This window comes from Hyperolius riggenbachi, chromosome 6, assembly GCF_040937935.1.
Source record: "Hyperolius riggenbachi isolate aHypRig1 chromosome 6, aHypRig1.pri, whole genome shotgun sequence".
Classification (NCBI taxonomy): domain Eukaryota; kingdom Metazoa; phylum Chordata; class Amphibia; order Anura; family Hyperoliidae; genus Hyperolius; species Hyperolius riggenbachi.
Window position 1 is genome coordinate 50,433,434 of NC_090651.1, and position 18,019 is coordinate 50,451,452.

General features: G+C 43.1%; 1 protein-coding gene across 1 annotated transcript in view; it reads left to right on the forward strand.

Moving 5' to 3' along the window:
• The window catches only part of ANKRD13C (ankyrin repeat domain 13C), a 76,351-nt gene that overhangs the window by 43,532 nt on the left and 14,800 nt on the right, over positions 1-18,019 (forward strand). Inside the window, exons 3-7 of the mRNA XM_068239232.1 lie at positions 686-790; positions 3,639-3,724; positions 6,202-6,247; positions 9,644-9,710; positions 10,434-10,578. Coding sequence (XP_068095333.1) covers positions 686-790; positions 3,639-3,724; positions 6,202-6,247; positions 9,644-9,710; positions 10,434-10,578 — 449 coding nt within the window. The remainder of the gene's footprint in view (positions 1-685; positions 791-3,638; positions 3,725-6,201; positions 6,248-9,643; positions 9,711-10,433; positions 10,579-18,019) is intronic.

The window sequence follows — 18,019 nt, forward strand, 5'->3', positions numbered from 1 at the left end:
ACACACACCACACACCGCACCACACACGCACCACACACACGCGCACCACACACACGCAATTTGATATCTTGGCTGTGTCAGCACACATTCGGCATTCCTTGGCAGACAAGCTAATGTGGAAACACAGAATATTAACCCTTTTGTCTTCTTCCATGAAAGCTGGAAGTAGACACTGCAGATTTATTGCAGGAGTTCTGTAAGTTGTAACAAACGTTTTTTCTTTAAAGTGGACCTGTACTTTTACACAGGACAGAAGGAAAACATAGGAACGCACCCTGTATGTATTTTGAGATTTTGGCCTGTCTAATTCCCCCTCATCTGTGACTAAGCACAAGTTCTAATTTGATCCCTCAACAGTGTCGGCTGGCTGCCTCAGCAGATAGCGACTTGGTAGGCACAGCATGTTAACAATGTCTGCTTCCATGAAAGGAGGAGGTAGACAGACTGCAGATTTATTGCAGGGTTTGTATTAGCTGTAACAAAGAAATGTTTTTCTGTAAAGGTTATGCTGTTGCTTATCTATTAGAGCAGAGAGGAAGTTCTCAGTTCGGGTCCACTTTAAACTCCTTTACGCTGTGCCTGATTGTTAGCATATGCCTGTAGTGCAGATATGCTGTCCTGTGCTGGGTTTAGGAAGCTGTAGATTCTCGCAATCTGACCTTCATTTCCCTTCTCCCTCTTGCAGAATGTGCACATCTCCTCCTGGCGCACAACGCTCCGGTCAAGGTAAAGAACGCTCAGGGTTGGAGCCCCCTGGCTGAGGCCATCAGCTATGGAGACAGACAGATGAGTAAGTACTTTTAGTTTGTACAGCACAGTCCTTTGAATATAAATGAATGAGACAAATGGCCAGCTCAGGTCTTGGCTGATGATGATGCCATTTTATAAGTGCTGATTGTGGAATACAGACTGGGTATGTTTGGTCTCCTTCGTGTTGCTGTGGGGCAGAGATGGCTGGAACTGCTGGGATCTGTTGTCTTCATCACTCCTTTGTTTTATCTCCATCTTACAAATGTATCTATATAATCCTATGGTGAGTGCATCAGGATATTTCATTAGATTTTCTGTCTTATAATACTGCTCATGATATCAGTAACGGATATTTAGTGTTCAAAGTTTGCTTTATTAAAGAATACCTACATTATAAATTACAGTTTGCTTTAAACCTAATAAGTTAGCAAGATATATAAAATCACACAACGTTTAATTCTTCAAATTCTCAGGCATTTCCACCATATGCGATACATTGATTATTACCTGGTATTTAAAAGAGAACTATGCCCAAAATTGATCAAGACATAAATCTGAAAAAGAAATTCATATTGATTTAGTTTACATTTATCCTCACTGGAAATCTACTTTTCAAATAGAAAAATCCATTGTGTATCTGTGCTTGCTGCAGCTGTGTACCTGTCCTTTTTATACTTGTGAGTAAATTCATTTGTAACTGGTAAACGAGTAAGAAGGATGCTATTTAGGCAATCCAAAAGTTAAAATCACTATTACTTTTCTTGTTCATAAATGATCGTTCTCACCCCCAAACTCCCACCCCCACCCCAAAGTAAAGACAAACAAACCAGTGCACATTCAGCACTGCTAATCTCGCTGCTCCCGCTGGCTTTCCATGTTGTAGTGAATTGTACAGATTCTTCCCCTCCCCAGCACTTCTCATTCTGCTGGGAGCTTTTGTGGTTTATACCTTGCTCCAAATATTACAGGAAGTGGGGTCGGGAGAAGGCTGAAGATCCCACTTCACTCTGGAAAATGCATCTTGTAGCAGTGGATTAGCAGGGCAGTGCTGAACTAGTGGCACTAGCCCAATTGTGTTTTGTTTGTTTTTGACAAAAATGTTAATTTCAGTTAGTGCCTCATAAATGTCACCATCTGTACACTAGGCAAATTATTTGTGAAAAATGGATACTGGTCCGTTAACATTCCTCTGACGTGGTTAGGGATTAACATTCCTCTGTTAGAGCTATAGATTGCCTTATATAAGATATGATTGTCTGAACTTGCTCCTCTTCCTGCTGTATACTGTTACTGCCATTGAAAACATTTAGTTGGTGTATTTTTGTATGTTCTTCTAAAACATATAAAATAACTCACCGTAAAACAGAAGTGTACCTATACAGGCTTTGCTGCCTGTGTCACAGTACAGCAGCTGTTGAGAAGTAGCTGTTCATTTCTATTAGTTGTGGATATTATAATGCATATATTTTCTGCCCAAGCTGCAGTTATAAGAGTTCTAATTCGAAACTCATTTTTGGGCATTCTCCCATAAATAGAATTTGTCCTGTACTTCTCTATCATGCAATACTCGTGATTTTAGCTACTTCCCACCCCTAGATAGAGAGATGGGATGGCTGCATTACAAGGATCTGGATGGGGCAGATCCAGGATCTAATTGTGCCTGTAGCTTTTTCAGAAGCCTTGAAGAGCTAGTGATTGGAATTCATCCAGTTTTTCTCAAATAATTTTTTTCCCTTTTTCCTGCCTCCTTGTTTAAAGAGAATCTGTATTGTTAAAATCGCACAAAAGTAAACATACCAGTGCGTTAGGGGACATTTCCTATTACCCTCTGACACAATTTCGCCGCTCCTCGCCGCATTAAAAGTGGTTAAAAACAGTTTTAAAAAGTTTGTTTATAAACAAACAAAATGGCCACCAAAACAGGAAGTAGGTTGATGTACAGTATGTCCACACATAGAAAATACATTCATACACAAGCAGGCTGTATACACCCTTCCTTTTGAATCTCAAGAGATAATTTGTGTGTTTCTTTCCCCCTGCAGCTATCTTCCACTAAAGTGTCAGGCTGTTTCTTCCTGCAGAGTGCAGACAGCTCTGCCTGTATGTAATTTCTCAGTATGTGAAAGCCCAGCCAGCTCAGAGGAGGATTTATCCAGATTGTAAAAGATAAGAGAGCAGAGAGAAGCTGCTCTAATCTAAATAACACACAGGCAGTGTGCAGAGAGGGGCCTGGAGGGGGGAGATGCATCACAGAACCACAACACTGAAGAACTTGGCAGCCTTCCAGACACAGGCTGACAAGTCTGACAGGGGAAAGATACATTGATTTATTACAGAGATGGTGATAGCAGAAAGTACTGCAGTAAGCCAGAACACATTAGAATAGCTTTTGGAACTTGTAGGATGATAAAAAACAGGATGCAATTTTTGTTACGGAGTCTCTTTAAAGAGACACAATGAAACAAAAAATAAAAATGATGATGAATTGGTTGTATAGTATGGAAAATTACTAGAACATTTGTAGCATGCAGGTGAACTATTGACCTGTGCTCTGCAGGAAAAAAAAATACGACGCTTGAGATAATAAGCTTCAGAAGACAGAGCTCTCTGTGACTTTGAAAGTCGTGGAGCTCAGTGGCTCTTTTGCATAGATAACTAGAGTTTAATTCTTCCTGTGCTGGAAACAATATGAGACTTATGTCTCTGCTCCTAATGTTTTATTTCTTAGCTGCACTACACATACCAATCATTATATCATAATTTTTGTTTTCGCTTCAGTCTCTTTAAATATGCCACCCTACGCACAGTAAGGGGACAGATGAATGGAGTGGATATGCCAGGGCGTTTGGGGAAATGAGACAAAGCTGATTTGTGTATTTCTGTTTCAGTTACAGCACTGCTAAGAAAGCTGAAACAACAATCCAGGGAGAGTGTGGAGGAGAAGAGACCTCGTCTGTTAAATGCTCTTAAAGAGGTAAATCAGAAATATTGCAAAGAAATCTATAAAGGAAGGCAGAATGATTGTGGTCCTCTAAGGGCCCGTTTCCACTAGCTGCCGTGCATCCTGCGAGATGCGCCGCAGTACTTCCTGTTGTGCGAGTACGCAGCTGAATCCCGGAAGCCGTGCCATGCACCACTATGGGATTTGCTGCCCCCCGCCCTGAAATAGGCTATGTCTGCTGAATCACCATGGCAAGCGGTTCGGCCCGGCGGCACCATTATTCCCTATGGCTGAGTTTCCCCGTGCGATTTGCCTGCGGGAAAACTGCGGATTCTGCCCGATTTCTGCTGCAGTAGAAACAGGCCTTTAATAACATGGAGGCTTCCCTGGCTGTTGTGGTGTTCCTCTGCATGGCTTTGTCTCAAGGTGCGTACACACATGCGACTATAGTCGTTTGTAACGATCGTTCCCCGATCTTTACCAACGACGATCGTTACAAAAAACGAACCACCGACTATTAAAGGGAAGGTCCAAGCAAAAAAAAAAAATGAGTTTAACTTACCTGGGGCTTCTACCAGCCCCATGTAGCCATCCTGTGCCCTCGTAGTCACTCACTGCTGCTCCAGTCCCCCGCTGGCAGCTTTCTGACCTCGGAGGTCAGGGCCGCATTGCGTACATTTTTACGCATTCCCGCTAGTGCAGGAACATTAACACACACATTTTTACGCGTTAGTGGTGCAACGCATACATTTTTGTTCCTGCACTAGCTGGAATGCGTAAAAATGTATGCAATGCGGCCCTGACCTCCGAGGTCAGAAAGCTGCCAGCGGGGGACTGGAGCAGCAGTGAGTGACTACGAGGGCACAGGATGGCTACATGGGGCTGGTAGAAGCCCCAGGTAAGTGAAACTCATTTTTTTTTTTTGCTTGGACCTTCCCTTTAAGGCAAACGACGAACGAGCCAAATCGCTACAAAAGAAAGTTCTTTCTCGGCGGATTTTAACCAACGACGATCGTTTGCAAAAGTAGTACATCGTTGGAAACGGTCGTTCGTACTAGGCTTGACACTATTTCTCCCTGAAACTTCTCATTTTTATGCGCAGGCGCAATAGTTGCTTTACGTGATGTAACGTTCGTTCTAATGATCAGATCGTTACACACCTTTTAAAACTAACTTTACTTAGGTCGTTCTTTCATCAATTAAAAGTTCGTTCGTCGTTCTCAACGAACGATAGTTGTCGCATGTGTGTACGTAGCATCAGTTACTCACTGAATCACTGGTCTAGCCAGGAGTATGTACTGAAATTGTTTATGATCTCTGGCTACGTACATATGGCAGGTGTGTGTGACTCAGAAACCACTTAAAGCAAAACTACAGTCTGGCCTAACATTCCATTAAAGCTTGTTCACTCTACTCTGTACTGCCAATGCAGTTATCCTACTTGCTTTTGTCCCAAAACAATGTAATCTAGGTAAAAATCACAAGTCCACCCTGCTTGGGTTAAAATTTAGGTCAAAAGAGCTTTATAACCTTTAAAGTGACATTCCAGTTTTGTATAAAAACTGCAATGACTTATACCAGTGCCTATAAAAAAAAGCTTCCCGTTTAAGTTTGCAGCTTACAGTCATTAACCATCTGCATTCATGACACTTCACAGCAAGCTGGAACACTAGTAGCATTAAAAACTAGGTTGCAAAGTTATGCAATTGAAGAAAGGGGATGTTTGCTTCTGAAATGGATTGCATGCAATAGCATTGTGTACTAGAACCTTACACCAGCGATGAGGTCTCCCTGTTAATGGTAAGGGTTCCTACTCTACCTATACCTATCGTCACACAAGCAAACATTTTATGCTCATAACCTGGGATTCCTGGTGAGGCACTGTCAGGTGCAACAATTCTAGGGAACGCATGCATGCACTCAAATCAGTCTAAGATTTCCCGGGAGCAACAAACTGCACTACATGCACCATTCGATAAATAGGCTGCACTGGCACAGGGGACAGCACCTGCTATTCCATTTAAAATCTTGATCCCTGAGCAGGATGAGCATAGCCCCTCTTTTCTTGTATGTATGTTTAACCGCCATTGTGATCTGGCTGAAGGCTGTAGCTCTCTTGTCCCCTGTGCCAGTGCAGTCCATTTATCAGTGGAGTCTGAACTGACATCAGTCATGCTGCTACTGCCGCTAGCTCTGTACTGCATTATGCATTACGAAGCTATGCAATTGTCTATCATGCAACATTTCCACCATGTTGGATCAATAAAGCATGGCCTATCCTAATCAATATTTGATCGATTTAATAGATGTAATGTTTTATTGAATTTATTTGCCTAATCTATTAAAATTAAAAACTAGAGGATGGTAGCAGTCCTGTGTCTTACCCCACCAAAGAGTGATAAAGAGGTGATCTGGGTGTTATGCCAGTTATGCTGCTCTTATTGATTGTCTGCTTCTGTGATATTGCAATGTCTGTATCACACCTTTTCTGTGTTTTCCTTTGTTTGCAGCTGGGAGACTTCTACCTGGAACTTCATTGGGATTTTCAAAGTTGGGGTAAGTTTAGTTTCATCCTAAAGTGGGCTGGTATCTGCTTTGTTTCGCAGGGTACCCCTACCATATCTACAGAGTGAGCATGTGATGTATGAGTGGTTGTAGTGCGGTCAGTTATGCTAACAGCGTTGTCGAAATTTTAGCCCATTAACAACTTCAGTAGGTATCTTGTTTAAGATGAGTGCATTGCTTTTGGTTCTCAGTTGGAAGAACTCGTTGTGCTGTAAATTCGTGGAATGTTTTGCTCTCTCTCTTCTACTAGAAAATAGACACTGAAAGAAGAATTCCTCTATTTTCTCACACTTCCCCCTCACACTAGTGACAAGTGGCCATAAATACACATTACAGCAGTATTAATTAGAAGCAGGGAAATGTAACAAAAAAATAAGAAATAAAAAAAGTGCTAAAATAATTTGGCCTGGAGCACTTGCAAGTCTCTAAATAAATTGGCTGCTAAAGGGTTAATCACCTTGTGCATGTATTTTTGATACATACCTTTATTTGCTAATAAAAAAATGTATTGTACACTGTTCTTGGCCACACAAATTTTTTTTTTTTTGTGGTTTAGAAAACAAGTTTGCTTTCTTAAAGTAGAAAGTATTTGCGATAATTCAGGTTGGAGTGAGCTTGAGATGTCTCCCAGTGCATCACTGCTGAATATATGCAAATCAACCATTGTTACCCTTAGAAGCTAAACACCCCTTCAGATCTGCTGGAATGCAATGATGTATCAGCTTGTAATTAGTATAGAGCCATAATCATCTAACATGCATACCGACTGTTTCGGATTGTTTGATCCTCATTAGTGCATGGCATGGATTAATTTGGCTCTATGGAGTAGGACTTGAAACACCCAGAGGTAGAGAAACTTTATTTAGGCCGAGGCTGACTAGCGAGGTGATGGGAGTTGACGTTTTTAATGCCTCACACACTGTTTCTTTCCCAATACCCTGTATATAAGAGTTTGAAACCTTTACATTTCAGAGCGTATGTGATAGGACTTCACGTTTAGTACCAGAGCTGAAATCATTACATGCACATTCAATGAGGCCTCTAATGCATAGTGAAGCAAGTGTAAGCAAATATCCGATTTTAATTTCCCCTTTTCTAAGGATGTATGGTTATATTGGGCAGGTGCTCTGTTTTATTGATAGACATATGACTAGGGTAGAGATCAGATTTTGAGCGCCTCCGAAGGGACAGTTAGTGACAAGACTATCTATACTCTGTACAGCGCTGCGGAAGATGTCGGTGCTATATACACAATAATAGAGAAGATGGGAAGCCTCTACAGCATCCAGGGGCTTCCCTCTTCTTTGGTACATGTTTCTAATTTTTTTTTTTTTTTTGATACTCAAGATTCGCTCGGGTTCCCTTTAATCACTTAAGTCTATCTAGGCCACTTAAGTCTATCCGTCCAGATAGACTGTGCAGCTCCTGCTGCCTGAGGCGCGCTCACGCTGCCTGCCGTTAGCCCCCCGATCAGTTCCCATTCACCAATTTTATGCTGGGCATACACTGGTCGATCCGGCGGCCGCTTAGCCGCTGGATCGACTCCCGCCGCGTCCCCGCAGATTGAGTCCCGCTCGGGATCGAGCAGGGAATCTATCCGGCAGGTCATCGGACCTTTTGGATATTATCAATCGAGCCATCAGTGGCTCGATTGATAAGGATACAAGTTGCCGTGTATGCCCAGCATAAGTCCCCCGCAGAAAAACAGACGGCCTCTTATCAGAGGCTGCGGTCTTACTGCAAAAAAAAAAAGTTTCCGTCTTTCTAGTTCCTGGAAGCGTGATCGTACGCTTCCAGGACTTTTTTGACTGTGGTCATCTTGTGGCCAAATAGTAAACTACACCCACATACATTTTTTATTAAATACTTCTATTATATTACATTTAAAATTAGCAAATTGAAAAAATGCACCTTTATTGCTAAATAAAATATCGGTGCCATAAATTGTAATAGGGATATCATCTAAACGGCGAAATAACCGGGACAAATGGGCAAATAAAATGAGTTTTAATTACGGTAGCATGTATTCATTTTAAACTATAATGGCCAAAAACTGAGATCTAATAAATTTTTTCCATTTCTTTTTTAATCTTCCTGTTAAAACGGATTTAGAAAAAAATAATTCTTAGCAAAATGTACCACCCAAAGAAAGCCTAATTAGTGGTGGAAAAAAGAAGATAGAGATCAATTAATTGTGATAAGTAGTGATAAAGTTATTGGCGAACGGGAGGTGAAAGTTGCTCGGATGCATAAGATGAACACTGTAGGCTGAAGTGGTTAAACAGGAACTACAGTGAAAATAATGTATTAAAGTGCTTCATATTTACAATAATTATGTATAAATAATTTGGTCAGTGTTTGCCCATTGTAAAATCTTTCCTCTCCCTGATTTACGTTCTGGCATTTATCACACGGTGACATTTTTTTTTTTTTTTTTACTGCTGGCAGGTGATGTCAGCGGGAGAAGATGCTGCTTGCTTTTGTGGCAGTTGGAAACGGCTGTAAACAGCCATTTCCTACAATACAATGAGGTTCACAGACAGGAAACTGTCAGGACCATCACACTGTAAGGCCCCGTTCACACTGCACGCGTTTCCATCTGCGTTTCGGGAACGCGTGCAGGAGGCCGACACACACAACATCAGACGGTGCATAGACTGCACTGTCTGATGTTCACACTGCATGCGTTCCGGACCAGTGTGGTCCAGGAACGCATACTGCACGCATTTTTTCCAGAAACGCGTGGCTGACCCATTCACTTTAGTGAATGGGATACGCAGCGCATACAAACGCGGATGGCGTGCGTTCGTATGCGTTGCATCATGAGCGCACAGCCGTCCACGTTTACTAATGTGAACAGGGCCTAAGGGGTTTCACCACAATATCAGCCATACAGAGCCCCCTGATGATCAGTTTGAGAAAAGGAAAAGATTTCTCATGGGAAAGGGAGTATCAGCTACTGATTGGGATGAAGTTCAATTCTTGGTCACGGTTTCTCTTTAAAGGACCACTATCGAAAAAAGTAGGCAGTTAAAATCTGTTCAGGAAATGCTGTTGAAAACAAAGAAAACCCTGATAATCCCCCATGAGGAGATGGACTGGCCGAAAACCTTTCGGTTCTGTCGGTAATTGCTTACTTTTTTGCTATAGTTGAACTTTAAGTCCTATACTGTCTTTCATTTGTAATATCTAAACTGTCTGTCTGGGTATCCTATTGTCTGCGTCCGTTAATAAACTGCCAAGTCCTATTCCTTGCAAGTGCAAACTTATTTGGCCAAATAAAAATTATTCTTATTCTGATAAGCGGTATATGCTGGCTGTTTAGGCTTTGCAAATATCGCGAGTGTATTTCATAATGGTTAATGGCCGTCTTGTCTTCCTGTTCAGTGCCTTTACTGTCCCGTATCCTGCCTTCTGATGCATGCAAGATCTATAAACAAGGTATTAATATCAGGTGGGTGTCCGTGTTTTCTACTCCTCACTCCCAGAAGGAATACTTTTATGTGCACATTTTCTCTTATTTTTGTCCTTTTTTTTTTTTTTTTTTTTTGAGAGAGAGAGAAATTAGAATTTTAGTTAAAGCGGATCCGAGATGAAAAACTAACTATAACAAGTAACTTGTCTATATATCTTATCTAAAGTTTAGATGGTTTACACAGCAAATCTAGCCACAAACCGCTTTAACAGAATATGATTATTTCTTCCTGTGATACAATCACAGCAGCCATGTTGTTAGTAAACATTACACAGAGGCAAGCTTATCTGCACCATCAGCACTCAGACTGTGAAAAAAAAAACACTAATCCTCCCTCCTCCCCTCCGCCTCTGATATCTCTGGCTAGTAACACCTCCCCCTCCTCCTGCCCAGACTGAGCTCCCATGAGCCCTTGCTACTGTCAAGGCTCTCTGAAAATCTGTGGGTGTGGCTTTTTTAGTTTATAGGGAATCAGAGTATTAAAACAAAAAAGTATTTGGCTTGATGAATGCCCTATAAACAATAGGAAAGGAATACAATTATGCAATGTGTAAAAGTTCACCTCGGATCCACTTTAACTTTGATAGTTGTACTTTATGGACAACCAGCAAGTTATGGAATTGGATCCAAATCTTTAAAGTTTGAGCAGCTGGTGCAGTTTGTGATTGGTTGAGTGACTCCCCCTTCTGTTTCCTCCCTCAGGCTTGACACTACTCTCATAGACTTCACCGACATGAAGTGCCAACGAGGGGACCTCAGCTTCATCTTCAACGGTGATGCTCCCCCTTCTGAATCTTTTGTAGTTTTAGACAATGAACAGAAAGTTTACCAGAGAATACACCACGAGGTGAGTCCAGCACAGGAAAATTATACTTGTGTGTTTTTCTATTTCTGTTAGAGTAGGTTCATGCTTGTTTTAAAAACTTATCCGTAGCTCTGTTTTTTGGCCCGGATCAAAAACGGAGCCACGGATACCAATGTTAAAAATAGCATCCTTCACTTTAAGAAAAAACAAACATGATCCTTCTGCATTTAGGGAGATCAGTTTTAAAAACCTGAACGGACAGTCCGGATTTGCAGCATTTTCCTGCACCGCACATGGATCCTGATACACGGAGGGGTAGTGAAGGGGAATAGGAAAACTGATCCCCCTCTACACAGGCAGTTTTAGACACAGAAACAGATCCATTTCTGTGTCACAGCCTGTGGGTGGGGAGGGGGTAGCAGCCAGGATGAGGGTGACAGCGGGAAGAGGGCTCGTCCCACACCTGGGTCCCCTATCCCCGCTCCTCCTCCAGCAACTTGCGCAAAACCTAATTTATAGCGGCAGCAAGCGGGGAGCTTATTTTCTTTTTTGCCTTCTTCCTCCACTCACTGCGTCACTTCCTACAATGTGGCCCTCTGTATTTCGGAGGGCGACATTGCAGGAAGTGACGTGGCGAGCGGAGGAAGAAGGTAATCTCGCTGCCGCTATACATTAGGTTTTGCGCAAGTAACTGGAGGAGGAGCGGGGACAGGGGGGCGACCTCGCCCCTTCCCGCTGTCTGTCACCCCCGTCCTGGCTACTACCCCCTCCTGCATGGCACCCCCACGGTTGGGCATACATTTCCACGGACTGAAAACGTATGTTGCAAAAAATCATTTTTGGAAAAAACGGGGAAAAGAAAACAAAGCTTATAACGGATCCGATCCTGAACGGTCAAGTGTGGACCTAGCCTACTGTCTATATACCCTTAGTAAACTGTATGCTGTCCACATATTCTTTGTCTAAATGACGCATCCAATATTTGGGGTAGTAAACTTCTTGGAAATGAAAAGGAAAAAAAATAAATTTAATGGGCGGCGTGGACATGGGTTTGAGTGTTTTGGGGGTTTTATTGCTGTCACGAACAATATTTTCCCTCATTTCCTGTCCTTGACGACTTTTAAGTGGAACTAAACTCGGAATTTCCTCTCTGCTCTAAAAGATTAGCCACCGAATGATGACCTTTATGGACATAAACATTTCTTTATTACAATTTATGGAAATCCTAAAAAATCTAAAGTGTGGAACTTGTTTTCACTTTGTAAGGAGCACTCCGAGCTCTAAATATAAACAAAATTGGTACTTATCTGGGGCTTTCTGCACCCCACTGTAGGTCAGGAGGTCCCCCGGTGTCCTCCTGGCTCCTCTCCTAGTCCCTCCGCCGCATAACACACCGCCAACACCCGGGCCGGGTGTCGGGCTCCCACTTCCTGAACTGGGACGCTCTTCATTACGCCAGCCACTGCACGTCATCACGGTGGCCGGCTTGACAGTACTGCGCATGCGTAATTTAACTGCGCATGCGCAGTACTGTTACGCCGGCCGACGTAATGACGAAGAGCATCCCGGTTCAGGAAGTGGGAGCCCGACACCCGGCGCAGGTGTCCCCGATGCGGTATGTGACGGAGGGACCGGGTGAAGAGCCAGGAGGACGCCGAGGAACCGCCTGACCTACGGTGGGCTGCAGAAAGCCCCAGGTGAGTACCAATTTCGTTTATTTTTTGAGGTCAGGGTCCCTTGAAGGGCCCTCAGTGTTTGCTATATGGGAAGTGAGCTGAGGTGCTGCTCCTGCAGTCTGTTTACAGCTGCTAACTGATTTGATAAGAACACTTTGATCTGGGTAAGAAACAGAGCAGTGAGTTTCTTCAGCAGCTATATGTGAAATAGACTTTTCATTGTGTGCTGAGTTTGTTGGTTCCGCTTTAAAGAGAGCCTCAGGTGGGCTCATAGATTTAAAAGAAACGTAGGCTACCTGATCCACAGGGCTGAGCGGATCAGGTAGCCGCACAAACCGCCGCTCCTGTGGGCTGCAATGGCCCACTTTCCCAGGGTCGTCTCCAGGACAGCACCCATATGAGATAAATTCCCTCCAGATACTATTGGACAGGAGAAGGTTAAAAATTAGCATACCCTGCAGCAGCATACATATATATATATCCCCAACTCGAACTCACATTCAGTTTAATTCCTGTCCACGGAAGGAGGAGGATCGATCAGGAGAGTCCATGTCAGTTGGCAGGCTCTGAGCGGCTGTTCCCCCCGTGTACACACCAGCCAGTCGGGATTGATGTGGGGAGAGGACGCCGGCTCCGGAATTACAGACCTCAGGAAGACGCTGAGACTTATGGGGCGAGATTCTGTGCGTGCAGTGCGCGCGCAGTGGTCGGCGTTGCAGAGGTCGGATTGGCTCATCCGGGTCAGGTGACCGGGAGGAAGTCTGGGCACGCCCCTCTAGGAAGCAGAGCGGAAGCTGGACTGGCGTGGGGGCGGCATGCAGCGGTAAGCGGCAGGATGCTGAGCGCCGTCCAGAAATTAACCCTTTCATTGCTGGCGGCTAAGTAAGTCCAGGCTAAAGGGTCAGGAGGGAACTTATGTGCATGGTTGTGATTGCGGGGGGGAAGCCCTTATGGGTGGAACCAGGCAGACATTTAAAGCAACTCGGTCTGTTCTTCCCATTATACTCAATTACTATGGAAGGATCAGACGTATCTCCGCAGGGATCTGCTGAGCAGAGCTCCAGTGCTGGTTTGGTATGTAATCCCACAGTGTGGGCTTTATTGCTTCTGGTCTCTGATATTATAGATAGTAAGTTAGTCCTTTCTTTTTCTTGCTTGTAGCCCAGACTGGATAAGGCTGACAAGCCGGTTAAAGTAAAGGAAACAAGAGCTGAATCAAGCCATTCTTCAGCGCAATTGCCAAAAGCTGAGCAAAAGCGTAAAGAAAAGAAATGTGCTTTGTGTGCAGCAAAGATTTCAACTGCATCAGGAAAGAGTTTATGCAATTCCTGCACTCAGAAGGTGGTTAAAGAGGAAACCCCAAATATGTTTAAAGATGTTATGGGATGGATGAAGTCAGAGATAAAGGCTACCTTCCAATCCTACAAGGAGTCTGCCCCGTCTACCTCTTCAGCAGTACCTGAATCATTACCTAATGTGATTCCTTCCTCTCCCAAAACATTAATGTCTGTTGGTGAATCTCAGCAGGGGCAAAAGAGGAAGTGGAATTCAGACTCAGAGCATTCAGAGGGTGAAATTTCATCACTGAAGGAAATGAGTGCTAAACCACAGGAATCAAGAAGGGATAGAGATTTGTTTTTTCTATGGATAATATGGATCAATTGTTAAGTGCAATGTTTGCTACTATGGATATTAAGGAAGAGGAAAAGGATCTTTCCACGTTAGACAGGATGTATAAAAGTCTGATAGATAATCAAAAAAGTTTTATCCCGGTTCATTCTACCTTAAAAGAATTAATTGATAAGGAATGGCAAAACCCAGGAAAGAGAGCTTTTTGGCCTAAGTCTATGAATAGGAAATACCCCTTTAAACCAGAGGACTTTGGGGTACTGAAGGATCCCCTAGATAAAAGGGTTGATAATCTATTAAGGAGAAATTGGGAAACAACTACTCTGATTTTCAAACCCGCAGTGGCTAGTACGGCCTTTTCAAGGTCGTTTAAAAATATGGTTACAACAATTAGAGATGCATATCGCAGAAGGTTCGCCTAGAGATGTTATACTCAAATCTTTTCCTAATCTGTTCCATGTAGTAGATTATCTTACAGATGCAGCAGATGAGACTGTGAGACTAACTGCAAGAGCTTCTGCTTTATCCAATTCAGCAAGAAGAGGAATATGGGTGAGACCCTGGGAAGGTGATGTTTCCTCCAAGATAAAACTGTGTGGGTTTCCATGTGAAGGTAATTTGTTATTTGGTTAGAGAGATCAGCAGACTTTAAGAAGAACTTTCCAAATAAAAAGAAAACTTTCAGGTTTAGACATTCCTTTCGAGGTTCAAGAAAGCAGGTGTCAGAGACTAGGCCAGGGCTTAGAATAAACTGGAGAGCACAATAGGATCAGAAAGGAAAATCCTCATTTACCTTCTCTCCAGCCAATGTGCCTAAAAAAAAAAAAAAAAAAAAATGACACCAGGATTCCAGTAGGGGGCAGACTGGCTCACTTCATAGAGAACTGGTATACGTTGACCAACAATTTTTGGATAAGAACAATTATTCTAGAGGGTTACAGACTGGAATTTGTGGAGAGACCAAGCACAAGATTTCTGGTAACCCCTCCCCCCATCATAACAGAACAGAGTTTAGCCTTACAAAGTGCAGTGTCAGATCTTTGGGAAAAGCAGGTAATAAGAGAAGTTCCAGGATGTCAAAGAGGACAGGGCTTTTACTCCCCAGTGTTCCTGGTTAAAAAGCCGCAAGGGAACTTCAGACTGGTTCTTGAATCTGTGGGGTGGTTAATCAATTGGGAAAAAAAAATCATCCCTTACTCCATCTCAGATTATGATTTTCCTGGATTTTCAGATAGATACTGTTAATCAAAGAGTTTATCTCCCTGCACAAAAGAGAGAACTTTTATTAATGAATGTTGTTTCTTTTCAGGATTCAACTACCATCACTCTAAGAAAAACCATGTCTCTGCTCGGTCTTATGACATCCTCATTCCCGGCGGTCCTATGGGGCCAGATGCATTCAAGACAACTTCAACTATGGATTTTACAATCTTGGAACAGGAAACAGAATGCATTAGACAAGAGGGTACTAATACCGCACTGTCAAGAGGTCACTTCATTGGTGGTTGGAGCCATCTCACCTAAGGGAGGGCTGACTATGGGACTTGCCATACCAAAGGATGATAACCACAGACGCCAGCTCCTGGGAGCAGGATCCTTCAGTGGGCAGAGATGAATCTAGCGTCATTGATGGCAGTACACCTAAAGGGAACCTTAAATGTCGTTGCAGATTACCTCAGCCGGTCACAACTGAGTCAAGACGATTGGATACTAAACGAGGAGGTCTTCCAGAGTCTGACACGCAAATGGGGGACTCCGACAATAGACTTATTTACGACCAGGAAGAATACAAAATGTCACAAATTTTGTTCCCTCTGTCCCACCGACAATCCGATCGCAGTGGATGCATTTGCCCTGAGCTGGAGGGATCATCTGATTTATGCTTTTCCGCTGTTCAGGTTGATTCCAAAAATCCTCAACAAGATTTACAGGGAGAAAGCATCAGGCATACTAATAATACCTTTCTGGCCAAAAAGAGCTTGGTTTTCTCTGTTAGGGGCAGTACAGGAACCAGTAAGGTTACCCCTACGTCAGGATTTGTTACATCAGGGTCCAATAATGCATCCGCAACTGGAGATGTTGCATCTGTCAGCCTGGAGGATGAATTAAAGCTTTTAAGGAGGAAAGGTTTTTCCGGGAAATTATCCAATACTCTACTACAAAGTAGGAAGATGGTCACTCGAAAGATCTACTTGAAAGCATGGAGAACCTATCTTCATTGGTGCGATGAAAACAAGATGGATTCAAAACAGGAATATACTCCATTAGAGTTTTTACAGGCAGGACTGGGAAAAGGACTCAGTATCAGTACATTAAAGGTGCAGACAGCGGCCTTAAGTGTCTTTCTACAAAGGAGATTGGCAGAAAATGAATTTTTTGTTAGATTTTTTAGAGCCATGTCTAGAATAAAGCCCGTATTTAAATCACATGTGCCTCCTTGGGACCTGAACTTAGTACTTCAGGCTCTCATGAACCCACCTTTTGAGCCTATACAGGAGATTGCTGAAAAGTTGTTAACCCTAAAAACTGCTTTTTTACTTGCAATTGCAACAGCTAGGAGAGTGGGAGAGATCCAAGTTTTTTTTTTTTTTCTATAGCAGAACCATACTGTATTATATCAGAAGATAAGATCACACTGAAATTAGATTCTGCTTTCTTACCTAAGGTTTGTACAGGTTTTCATAGGTCGCAGGAAATTTTCCTCCCTTCTTTCTGTCAGGACCCTTCTAATGAGAAGGAGAAACATTTTCATTGTCTTGATGTCAGGAGATGTGTAATTCAGTACCTGGAAACAACGAAATCATGGAGAAAGACACAACCAATGCTGGTATAATTTTCTGGTATTAATAGGGGAAAGCAAGCGTCCAAGGCATCCATCGCCAGATGGATAAAGCAGACAATTACTATGGCCTATCAGCTTCAGGGAAAGGAAGTACCACAGTTAGTCAGGGCACTTTCTACACGTGCTGTGTCTACCTCCTGGGCAGAGAAAGCAGGAGTTTCTGTAGAACAGATCTGTAGGGCCGCAGCATGGTCAAATAAGAATACATTCGTAAAACATTATAAACTGAACTTTGACTCCAGTAGAGATTTAATCTTCGAAAGAAGAGTCTTGCAGGCAGCTGTCCCACCCTAGGATATATGTGTTACATATGTGTAATCTTGGTAGTCTCATATGGGTGCTGTCCTGGAGACGACCCTGGGAAAGACACATGTTACTTACCGGTAACGTCTTTTCCGGGAGTCGGAAGGACAGCACCCGGACTACCCACCCTGATTGGTATATGTACATATATATTAAAATAAAATTTGAGTTTTTGAGCATTAATTTGTGTTCATCTTTATTGTTACTGAATGTGAGTTCGAGTTGGGGATATATATATATGTATGCTGCTGCAGGGTATGCTAATTTTTAACCTTCTCCTGTCCAATAGTATCTGGAGGGAATTTATCTCATATGGGTGCTGTCCTTCCGACTCCCGGAAAAGACGTTACCGGTAAGTAACATGTGTCTTTCACTTTCATGACCTCTGGGTCACGATGCTGCAATGAGAGAGATGTCTCTCATTCACAGCGTGCAGGGAGGTGGGGGAGCGGCAGGGGGCGCAGCCAGGGAGAGAGAGACGCCCAATGGCAGCTCTGGGAACCCTGCAGGAACGCCCTTGGCGGGCGTTTTAAACGGGGTATCCCTCTTACACGTTTACCTCAGAGATAGCGACAAATATTGTCACTAATCTCAGGGGGCTATAGCGTGGCGGTGAGGGGACCCAAAGGCGGGTCATGAGGCAGAGAACATGACTCTGTGTACCATCTGCCCTTCCACAAACCGCCTCGGCTTCTATTCAATGTGATTTCTGACTGTCCTGGGACAGCCGTTATAATATAAAAAGCAATTTCCTCTGTTGGATAGGAAGTGGTGGATTGGATTGGAACACATATAGTTGTAAAAACTATAGAGGATCTCTAACCATGTTAAACGCTATGCAAAACGAAACATTTTTACTGTAGTTTGACTTTAAAGTTTAGCCATACTTCCTAACTGTACAGCAACAGTAGCCGTGCCAGCAAAGTCTAGACCTCTGATGCAATGCATGCATTTTTTTGTCTATAAATTAGATGTGCACAATGCATTATGGGAGATGATGGGAGGCGTGTCAGAATGTAGGCTGCATTGTGCT